The sequence below is a fragment of the Arachis ipaensis genome, chromosome B1, assembly GCF_059453495.1.
Source record: "Arachis ipaensis isolate K30076 ecotype BB chromosome B1, ASM5945349v1, whole genome shotgun sequence".
Classification (NCBI taxonomy): domain Eukaryota; kingdom Viridiplantae; phylum Streptophyta; class Magnoliopsida; order Fabales; family Fabaceae; genus Arachis; species Arachis ipaensis.
In genome coordinates, this window is record NC_142436.1 from 12,942,407 (window position 1) to 12,953,872 (window position 11,466).

The 11,466-nt window shown below is 33.6% G+C and overlaps 1 protein-coding gene across 2 annotated transcripts; it reads left to right on the plus strand.

Moving 5' to 3' along the window:
* Positions 1-5,446: 5,446 nt before the first annotated feature.
* Positions 5,447-10,044, plus strand: LOC107625243 (protein FAR1-RELATED SEQUENCE 9). Of its 2 annotated transcripts, XM_016327831.3 has the most exons (5): positions 5,447-5,681; positions 6,636-6,794; positions 7,030-7,127; positions 7,420-8,901; positions 9,562-10,044. In XM_016327831.3, exons 4-5 carry the CDS (start codon positions 7,423-7,425, stop codon positions 9,727-9,729), a joined length of 1,647 nt encoding a protein of 548 aa, XP_016183317.1. In that variant the 5' UTR covers positions 5,447-5,681; positions 6,636-6,794; positions 7,030-7,127; positions 7,420-7,422; the 3' UTR covers positions 9,730-10,044. The 2 variants fall into 2 exon arrangements, with proteins under 2 accessions (XP_016183317.1, XP_088357162.1); XM_088501036.1 differs by lacking the exons at positions 5,447-5,681; positions 6,636-6,794; positions 7,030-7,127 and having other exon boundaries at positions 7,177-8,901.
* Positions 10,045-11,466: the final 1,422 nt, after the last annotated feature.

Sequence of the window (11,466 nt, forward strand, 5' to 3'; positions counted from 1 at the left end):
TCTATCCATTTATCATCTAAAAGTCTAAACCAATTGCTTTGATTTCCATTAGGATTTTTGGGTTTTGTAACAAACAACTTCTATGTTGGATAAGATGTAAGTAGTTTTCATTTGAATTAAAAAGGCATTCACACTTGTTGTTGCTTTAAGGATAATCATATCTATCAAATCTTTGAATTATTCCCATCATTGTAGTTTGTTGTTTTTTAAAGTTTTACCGATGATATAACTAATTCATAAATCCCCATTCATTTGTATATGCAGAACAGTTGTAGGCATTGTCATGGTTAGTCATAGATATCTAGCCGGCAAACATGTTGATTTTCACAATATCTATATACGCCCTCCATCAACCAAGAACTCTCAGTCATCTTCCTTAGGACTACTACTTAGTCTCCAATTCTTGATAACCATTTCTGTTTTTGAAAGCTCTCTTGGTCTTCCAAATAGTACATCTGCAGGGATAAGGAAACTATTCTCACAGCTATTGGATGCTTTAAGAATAGCATAAGAGTTATATTTGTATAGTTTTAGGGAATACACAATTGTTTGTTGGTTCCTTCACTTGTAATGAACTTATGTAAATTGAAAAATCAATGAAAAGTGGTTTCTTTTATATGTATTTTGGTTTGTTGTTTCTTTTTTAGCTAATAGTATCTTTTTTTAACTTATAAGAGTATATTTTGGTTTCTTTTCATGAATACGTATGTGCAAAAATTAAGAACTCAGGTTGTAAATATTATGCAGGAAATTAACATAAGAGATACATTAGAGCCGTTGATTAACTTAAGTGTAGAATAGCAGAAAATCAACACATACTAAGCAAAATTTGATGAAGTAAAATTACAGATACTTATTAGAGTATATTTTGGGGCAAAATTACCCAATACAAGTATAATTCACCTGAAAGTTAACATAGATAATGTAGAATTGAATAAAATTTTGTGGGATTGTACAATTTTAAGTGCAAAATTGCATAATGCAATTAAGATTCACCTAGTGGAAAACTTAGTTGTATAATAGCAGAAAATCGACATAGACAAATTGCCCAATACAAATAAAATTCAACAGAACGCATAAAAGAGTTGCAATGTAGGTAGTGTACTTCAATTGTCCAACATAAGAAAAAAACAACATAACACTGGGAAGTCTATTAAGTTTACCAAAATACCCTAGTAAGTTTACCAAAATATCTCAGTAAGTTTAGCAATACACCCAACACAAGCTAAAAGTTTTCCATTATATCTCGAGCGAATGCCGCCTTTTCCTCGTCCAAACTCCAAAAGGTTGCCTTCAATTTTGGATTCTGCACAAATTTTTTTGCAATTTGCACGATCTTCATTGTGTTAAAACCAAGAATCTTCAGCGTTCGGCCAAGATTCACTTGCTCATTAACACCGGACATTGCATTGGCTAGTACCTGCACATGCTTTCCTTGATCCTCAACAGCAGCTTTAAAAGTTTCAGCTAAGTTTGATAGCACTGCAGCATCATTGCTTTTTTTAGTTGCACTGTGACGTCCTTGATTTTTCTCACTTGATGAAGCAAACGAGGTTGAAAAGGTATTGGGTAGTTCGCTCTCGGCAGCTGCTAAATCCTCCATGTCAACATCATCTCCGCCTAAACCCAAGCCACCAGCTGTGGCAGCAGCAAATGTAGAGCCCGGTGTGACATCTTCTTCAGCATCTTTTTCACTGCACGCATCAAGACCAGTAGCTCTATCCTTGCCAAAAATGCTCTCAAGACGTTCAAACAACGGAAATGGCTTGCCTGGAGTGTAGAGTGTAACATTGTGACCTTGTACAACATAAAATAAAGCGTACAATTACATGTTCATACGAAAGAGTACTTGTAAGAAGAATGATTAAATGTGAAAAAATTACGATCACACCTTTCCCCAAGCTTCCAGTACTTGTTTACTATCCAATTCAACACATATCTTTTCAGAATTCCACCCAAAACCACTACAACCCAACATCGCATCCACAAACATATATTTTTCTTTCAGGCGCTTGTGTTTGTTTCTGATGTGCTTCATAGTGAGACCACATCCAAGAAACTTCTCATTCATCTTGTCTGCCAGCTTTTGAAATACCCCTGGCTTAAATTGATCGGCATCTGCCCTCTTGCCTTCAACAACCAATTCCTCCATGAACACCACAAATTGTTCAGTTTCTTGTTCAGTCCATTGGCGGGGATAGAACGAGGGATAGAACCCTAATAGGATAGAACGAGGGACTTCGTAGAATTGTCCATCTTTTCTTAAGCAACCCAAAGTACCGCTCAATCACATTTCTAGCTGAAGAGTGCTTCTTATTAAATAACTCTAGACGATTTTGTGGTGCCCGATGACTTTGAACCCACTCATTCACATGATAGCGAACATTTCTATAAGGAGATAAAAATCCTCTCCTATTGGTATAGCCAACATCCACTAAGTAATAACACCCTAAAACGGAAGGATGGAAAAATATAAGAAATACATTGTAATTCTCATAAACAATAGCTATTATTCTTTTCAAAAGATTAATTTAGACATACCAATAGGTATTTTCAAGCCATTACATCGAGTAATAGCATCCCTAAGTACCCTTGAATCAGATACCGATCCTTCCCAACTGCTAAGGACATAGACAAAATTCATGTTCCGATTGCAAACTCCTAAGACATTGGTGGATATTCTAGATTTTCTCGTCCGATATCTAGATTTATCACTCTTCGGGACTGTGACATCTATGTAAGTTCCATCTAATGCTCCTAGACAACCCTATCAAATGTAAAAAAAAAAAAAAAAACAGTTATTACACGTAGAGTAAACTTGACCAATAAAAATTAGAGCTACATACACGACCTACCTTGAACCATTTCCATCTGGGATCTACACAATCTTCCGGTACAGGGTCTGCCTTTGCAAATAAGATACTTTGGACACGGAAAACCGAACACAATACCTTTTGAAAATACCTGCTAATAGTTTCACCAGACCTATAGAACCTAACTTGTACGCTGCAATTTTTGGTATGGGGAGATAATATGATTAAGAAAGTAGCTACTTGCTCGCCTATGCCAACATGACCCTCTTCGTCTAATCCACCTTGAACTTGTAGCAATTCACATAAAGTTGCAAATGCATTCAAACTAATTCTTAACTCCCATATGCAATTTCTATCTCCACCCTCCCCAATGATATTATCTAATGTATCTCACCTTAGTGGCAGTGTGTTTACTCTTCGACCAATCGAAGAATGACCCCGCCTTCTATTCCTAATATACATATATAAAGTGACTAAAAAAAGCAGCATTAACGTGTCAAATTGCATTCTCATAATCCAGTAATATCCAACACATAGCTTAATTTGTTCAGAACGATCCATCATCACTTCCTAAGAAACAATAACAAGTAAATACATAAATGAAGAACCTTAATAATTTGTACGGATAGAAAAAGCACTCAATTAAACTAAAAATAGGAAAAACACTCGTTACATAAGCATATGCTCACATAATCAAGTTCAAAGCATACTAATAGATTTCACACCTAAGAAAACAACCAACTAGCTTAGATGCCATGAACAAAATAGAAAAGATATGGTTGAAATCTAATTAAATACATATCAATAAAAATGTCAGCTAAAAAATAATTAAGAGTTTTAATATGTAATTTTTTATTAATTAAAATAAAGAAAATTAAATAATGCTTTGGGACTATAACTTTTTAAGATAAAATTAACTCTAACTACTATCACAATGAAACAACATCCAGACTTGTAAATTAACATGTCAATTTCTACAAACAATTATCATCCAACTTATTCAATTTCTACAAACACATAATACAATTCATTTGGTCAACAACTTGGGAAGCAATTTGATAAGCAATTTTATAAACACAATACAACTAAATTGTCCTCTAGCATTCATCAAAATATAATAATTAAAAAGCTCACCTATTAATAATTTGATAAGCAATTTAATTAACATATTAATCAGCAATTAGAACAACATTTTTATCATTAGTTTTATCAACAATCAGCACTAATAACAAGAGCAAATCAATAACAAAATTTTATTTATCGCAGCAGCAAAAACTCCTTCTACAACTCTTTTCTTTTAAAAGATTTTGCTGCATAGTTGGCCAGAAAATGTTTGATGGTGAGAAACTGAGAATAATTTATCAAGTATAATTTATAATAACTTGTTTCTTTTAATTAGACACATAACTTTTTCTATTCTTTTTCCTCTTCGATTAGGAAAAATAACTTATTAAGCTTCAAAATGCATTAAAACAACCATCATCGAGATTATCCATTGCCTATTGAAGATTTCAGATGAAAATAAAATGAATAATTATAAACAATTCCCAGGTTTACATACAATTCGATTGTCCACATACCCAAATACTAGAATAGCAATTAATCAACAATAACCCATCTGATCAATAATCAAAATTAAAACAAGAAACTTCACAAAAGAAAAAATACCAGAGACAACAAGGCAAAGCACACCGATAGAGCAGATGTTGCAGCGACGGAGGATAAAAGACTCAACGCACAGCAGAAGCACAGCTAGGGTTTAAGGCTAATGCGGCTGCGGGATGGAGAGGCAAAGGTGGCAAAGTAGCAACACAAGCTCACCGCGACCAGAGCACAGCATGCAGTAATCAGAGAGGAGAGTCAGTGGAAAACATAGACGATGTGCGGCGGTGGTACAGCTTCGATGATGCAGAACAATTACGCAAGAAATTATCACTAGTTAGGGTTTGAAACAAACAGGAGAGACATTTGGAATTTCAAAAAATGAACGAGGATAAAATCGTCTGAAAATAGTGATACAGATTCGTGTCCATCGCCTAAAATTCGTGTCTCAGCATTTTACTGAGACATGAAATACATGTATCTTCTGTGTGTTTGTGTGTAAGCGTGTCCTTCTTATTTTTGTGTTTCAGAATCTAAACAATAGACACGTCCTAGTGTGTCTATGTCTTGGCAAGACACGGACATCAAACAAACGGAGTGTTATTTATCAAGAATTATAATTTAGTATCTAAGATGTGTAAAGTTATATCAATAAATATTCTACATGTTACGAATTTTAATAAATAATATATTTAATTTTTTTTAATTGAGTATGAAGAGTCTATGCCATTTGAGCTATAACTCATTGGCTAAATAATATATTTAATTAATTTAAATAAAAAAATTCTAATATCATAACTCAGGTATAAAATTTTTAACTATTATGTTACGTATACACCAAAATTAGCTATTAAAGTTAATTATTAGTATAAAATTTTTAACTATTACGTTACATATTGGAATACAAATATACATTGAAAATAAATTAAACCACGTATATTTATATACAAATATATTGATGGATAATTTTAGTGAATATACAAATAGCATTTTAGAATTTTTAAATATAAAAAATTATTGCATCGAAATTAGTTAAAAATTTCAATTTCAATTATTTTGCTACTGCACTAAACCAGCTCTCATCGTAAAATCTTTTTTTCTCTTTCGCAATTGAGACTGAAACCTGGGCATCGCATCTTCTTTTTCTTCTTTACTACTCTGTACTCTCCAACACCATTCACCATTCATAAGTAACCACGAACCAGAAAATGTCGCCGTGCAAGCCAGAGCTTCCCTTTCTGGACAAGCCCCTGCCGCCGCTCGCAGGTGTTTTATCTTCAATTCAACCCCACTCCTCTCCGTTTCTCTTTCTAGTTCTTGATTTTTGAGACTTTCTAGAACATTTTTGCTCTCTTGTTTCTTCTGTTACTTGTTTCCTCCTTCCTGCTATGACTCTTATCCTAATTCCATGTGTGATTTTGTGGTGTTATTGAGCTAATTGTTCTTGTTTTTCAATCTTGCTGCTTCACTGATCATTGATCGTGTCTGTGTTTGTGTTCGGTTAGATATTAATTAAATGCCACCGGCGTCCATGTGTGCAACCATTTCTCTTTGTCACTACCATAATCTCTCTCCTTAGACTGAAACAAAATTTGTTTCAGATCGCCTTCCAGCCAAATCTACTTGTTTTCATTATTTTTTTTTTCTTCAGCAATTACTGCCCTTAGTTTTAGTTTCAAATTTATAACTTTTAGTTAGCCAATATTATCGACTTTAAGGTATAACTTAGGGTCTAGAATTAAAGGTTTATGATTTAGGATCTAGAGTTTAGGATAAACAAAATAGTTTTTAAAAAATTGGCTGATGTTGCCTTAGCATTACTCTACCCCATATTGTTCAATGCTTCTGAATTTTGTTCATATGGACCTATGGCTTATCATACTACTTTATCATGGAACAATCTAACAACTTGTAGCTGATGGTTGAAGGCTATTCCAACTGCCATGTTGCGTTGTCTTTGTAGATTCATCTAACATTTTAGGGTTCCCTCGACTTCTTTTTGGTGTCCATTAGCTTTAACAAGATTCGTTGTTCGACAAATTTTCTGTCCAGGTCAATTTAGTTATCTCCTCCGACCTAAGACTTACTTCTCATGTTTATACAAGTGACTTGATTTTTATTTCTGTGTAGTATTTACTTATGATGGAACTTGCTGATATTTGTTTTGCATGGATAATATTCTAGTACGATCTTCTGTTCACGTTCATTTGTTTTTGATAGAATGAGAAGATTTTATATGGGACATCCTCATATAAATCCAAGATACGAGTAACACCAAAAGGGATAAGCCAGTAACGATGCAAGATAATCCCTATGCATATCACTTAGGGAAACACCCTTAAATGGACCAAATGCTTTTCATTGAAGGGAAGCCAAAAGGTAAACAAAATAAATAGTTGAAAAGGATTAAGGGAGCATGTGGTTCGTGGAATGTTTTCCAATTCATAGGAATCTTCGTATTGGGTAATCATTTTGCGAACCACGCCCCTCCTAAAACCCGTAGAGGACCTTCGATTCTCAATTTCTCATTTAATAGCCTTATCTATGCACTCTTGTCACGTTGACAGATGTCAGTTAAACTGATTGAAAACCCTTTTTCTATATCTGGGTGCAGGTTGATAAAAAAAACCTGTGGAATCACTGTCTGAACTTGAGGAATAATTGTAATTGGCTCAAAAACTGACAAATTGCTCTTGTTGAATCTTAAAAAAGGTAAAATCTTACAAGTTCTTGAATATATCTTGCAGCTTTAGTAGTTTGTGGCTTTGTGCTACTATTCTCTGTGCAAAACAGCTGAAGAAATGTTTAATAACTCTAGAACTTAGATGGTTTTTACATTATAGCTGTGATTTCTGTGAGCTTTCAAACTGCAGATTACTCGAATTGCAATCCCTGTCTGCCTACTTTGTTTGAGGAACTTTTTAAATCTTCTATTTTTTATCATCCCACTTTTATTTTGTGAAAGAACCTTTTTTTTGTCCATCTAAATATAATTTGTGAGCAGAACATGAGTAGCATTAGACAGCATCCCCTTGGGGGCGGGGGACATCAATTATTGGACTATCTGAAGCGCATGCAAGCAGAGAATCCAGCCTTCTTTTATGCAGTCCAGAATGATAATGATCACTCGGCTGGTAATATATTTTGGGCCGATGCAACATCTAGAGTGAACTACTCTAATTTTGGAGATGCTATTATATTGGACACCACCTATAAGACTAACCGGTATCGGATGCCATTTGCCTCTTTCACCGGATTTAATCATCATGGCCTACCGGTGTTATTTGGTTGTGCATTGATTTTAAATGAAGCTGAATCTTCATATATATGGCTATTTAGGACTTTTCTCCAAGCCATGTCTGGTCACTATCCTGTCTCCATTACAACAGATTTTGATCCTTTAATACAAGTGGCTGTTGCGCAGGTTCTCCCTCCAACTCGCCATAGGGTGTCTACAGGGAGCATATTCAGAGAGACCCGAGAGAGACTGGCACATCTATGGCCATCCAATCCTGATTTTGAAACAGATTTTCGGAAATGTGTTAATGAGAGTGAGACGATTGATGAGTTTGAGTCTTATTGGCCATCACTGTTGGAAAAATACTGCGTCATGGATAATGAATGGCTTCAATCCATGTATAATGCACGGCATCATTGGGTTCCTGTCTACTTGCAGGATACTTTCTTTGGGGAGATTTCTATAATGGACAAAAATGAATGTTTGAATGCATTCTTTGATGGATATGTGAATGCTTCCACAACCATACAGTTATTGGTTAGACAATATGAGAAAGCTGTATTAGCTTGGCATGAAAGGGAATTAAAAGCAGATTATGACACCATTAACACTAACCCACTTTTAAAAACACCATCTCCTATGGAAAAACAAGCTGCAAGTCTTTATACAAGAAAGATATTCTTGAAATTTCAGGATGAGTTTATAGAGACTATGGCTAATCCTGCTACAAAAATTGAAGATTCAGGAACTATCACTACTTACCGAGTTGCTAAATTTGGAGAGAAGACTAAATCTCAAATCGTTACTTTTAACTCTTTTGAGATGAAAGCTAGTTGCAGCTGTCTGATGTTTGAATATTCAGGAACTATTTGTAGGCATATATTATCAGTTTTCAGGGCCAAGAATGTTCTGAGACTTCCATCTCAGTATGTTTTGAAACGATGGACAAGGAACGCAAAAGCTGGTGGCTTTTCAGATGAACATGCTTCTGAGTTCCCAAGCAGTTCTGGTGACAGTGTAACAGTTCGTTACAACAACCTGCGACAAGAAGCAATCAGATATGTAGAAGAAGGTGCAAAATCCATCCAAATCTATCATGTTGCAATGAAAGCTTTGAATGAAGCTGTTAAGAAGGTTGCTGCTGTAAAAAGTCAAAGTATAGGAACTGCAGGGGGAGATACAGTCTCTAATGGAGAAAGGGATGAATTAATCGCAGCAGATGAAGATGTACATAGCTATCAATCTGCGGTTAGTTTCTTTGAGCTTGTGATTTTCCCTGTACATAATAAACCTAGCATTAGGTATGCAAAATCTTTGCTTGATAAATTAGACAATGAGTTGCATCCAAGGAAGTATGCTATTAAAGTATTAATGCTTAATATTGTTTACAGTTAAAAGCAAATTAACTCAGTGGAAGGGAGCATTTGTTGTTTGCTGCCTTCTAATTTTCTAACTGATAGTAATTTCAAATTTAGGTTATTTAGCTATCCTATTCTTATTTTATACTTTGCTTTTATAATTTGCTGGTTTTTGTGATCTGTCCCTCTGTGACTAAACATTTAAAAAGGACCGAATATTCAGTTTATTCTTTTTGTTATTTATGTGCTTTATAAGAAGAATCCTTACTCTGCATGTTTTGGTTATAACAAAACAACTGTTTTCCCCCCATCATAGAATGATCTTTCCCCAACCCATGTTAAACAGTAGTTCTTCCATTTTTGAGAAAAAGAAATCGCATTGATTGAATTTGAATTGCACCCGTTTTCCATGATACTGTGATAAGATTTGATCACTATCTGACTGTGCTCGAAGACTTGATCTTGACCTCACCTCAAATTTATGTTTATCAAAGCTCATGTTGTTGTATAAATATATAATTCCATTTTTACTTTAACTTCCTATTGTCAGGAGGAGAAGCAAAAGAAGATCCGAGAGTTGACTGCCGAGTTAGAGACCACAAATCAACGATGCGAAGTTTATAGGGCAAACCTGCTGGCTGTGCTAAGGGATATGGAAGAACAAAAGATGAACCTATCTGTTAAGGTCCAAAATGCAAGACTTAGTTTGAAAGAGTGACTGCATTCTTTTGCAGTGTAGGAACACACCCAACAAAACATGTAGGTGGAATGTATTATTGTGAAGTAGTGTAATACTTGTGAAAGTGGGGTTAATTTTTCAGTTCAAGACTCTTAAGGCATGGATTTTCAATGTTTCAATGTTCAGTTTTTTTGTTGTTCATATCATTTGTTGTATATTTTGCATCTGTTTTGTGTAGTCATTTGTTTGTGCTTGGCTTTCTTTTTGTATAATATTTCCTCTGAATGTTCTTCAGAACCATAGGGAGGGAAGAGAAGAAAAATGAAGCAGCAGTTACCTTAGTTGTGGTTAAAATAGTAATGTTAAATATATTCTTTTTAATTCAATTCTTTTTGTTCCAAATTTAAGAATTGGTGTGACAATTGAATTGCACATCCATTCTCTCAAAATTTTTAATTTAATTTCATCTCATTAAAATTTCCAAATATACTCTAAAATGACAGTCGGATTGGTCCTTGTGAGAACAAGTTAGAACAAGTAAACTTATTGAAGGATTACCATGTGTTCATAATACGTTGCGGGAGGAAAGAAAGTAATTCTAAATATTTATTTTGTGACTTAAATTTTATTCTAGTAATATAGATCAGATTCAAATACTTGAGTATGATAGTAAAAATCACTTTTTCCATCGATAGTACAAAGGCGCTATGGGTATGCTATGGGTATTTACACCGAAACTAATCTTTGTTGTCAACTTTTTGACCAATGGATATTTGATCTAAATTGAGAAATCTCTTTGCACATCATAAAATTATTCCCTAGGAATTAGATTCACATACATTTATATGTGGAGAGGTAAAAGAATAAAACACTTGTGTGTTATTGGTGTTTTTTTTTTCCTACTCTTGGCATATATATATATAATATGAGATTTGTTACTGATTTTAAATTTGAATCTCAATTCAAATTTAAATCATATCTTATTTTAAATCTGAATTTTATCTTATTTTAAATTTGAATATTTTAAATTTATAAATCATATTATGACTCAATTTAAAACAGAATCAGTTAAGATTTCATCCAAACTTAGAATTCAAATTTAGAAATATAATAACTAATTATTTTCCATTCTCTTTAAATATTCTTAATTATCATATTATTAATATATTCTTGTTGCTAACAAAGAGTTTAATAATATTTCATTTGAATTAATATAATTATTTATTTGATCAAATAAAAAATAATAATTAAATATTTTACGGCAAAAGTTAGAGCACTGGTTAGTATGTGACCTAGGTTCAATACTAAGCAGGTAATAAATTACTCATACTAAATTTACTAATCAAGGTTGACGTCTAGCAATACTCTTTAACGACCCGATGGTATGAAATAATATATTTTTTTACTAAGAACCCGACAATAACAAAGTATAATTTCTTCCATCTTTCTAGCTCTTAGTTAACCTTTAGAATATGGTTTAATTGTCAAAACTCTAACTTGTTACCATTATTGTAATGAACTATGAATGACCTAAGAAACTCATTTCTTCATTCATTCAATTTCCTTGGCCAAGATTTTATTTATCTCCGTCATTATAAGCATAGAGCTCAGACTCTTTATCGAGAGTTGACGAATTTCTTATTGACGAATTATTAATTCTACAAGTATTTAAATCATACCCAATATCCATTCAACTAGCACCTTAGGCTATTAGATGTCCGAAATCAAAGTATAATAAATACATTGTTAATTACTATGGCAGTCACAGATCAAAAG

What these genes read in the sequence shown, in the direction of transcription:
- LOC107625243 (XM_016327831.3), top strand. Translation starts at nt 7,423, where the DNA reads ATGAGTAGCATTAGACAGCATCCCCTTGGGGGCGGGGGACATCAATTA. An exon ending in TACATAGCTATCAATCTGCG is followed by an intron (nt 8,902 to 9,561) that starts GTTAGTTTCTTT and finishes TCCTATTGTCAG; the next exon opens with GAGGAGAAGCAAAAGAAGAT.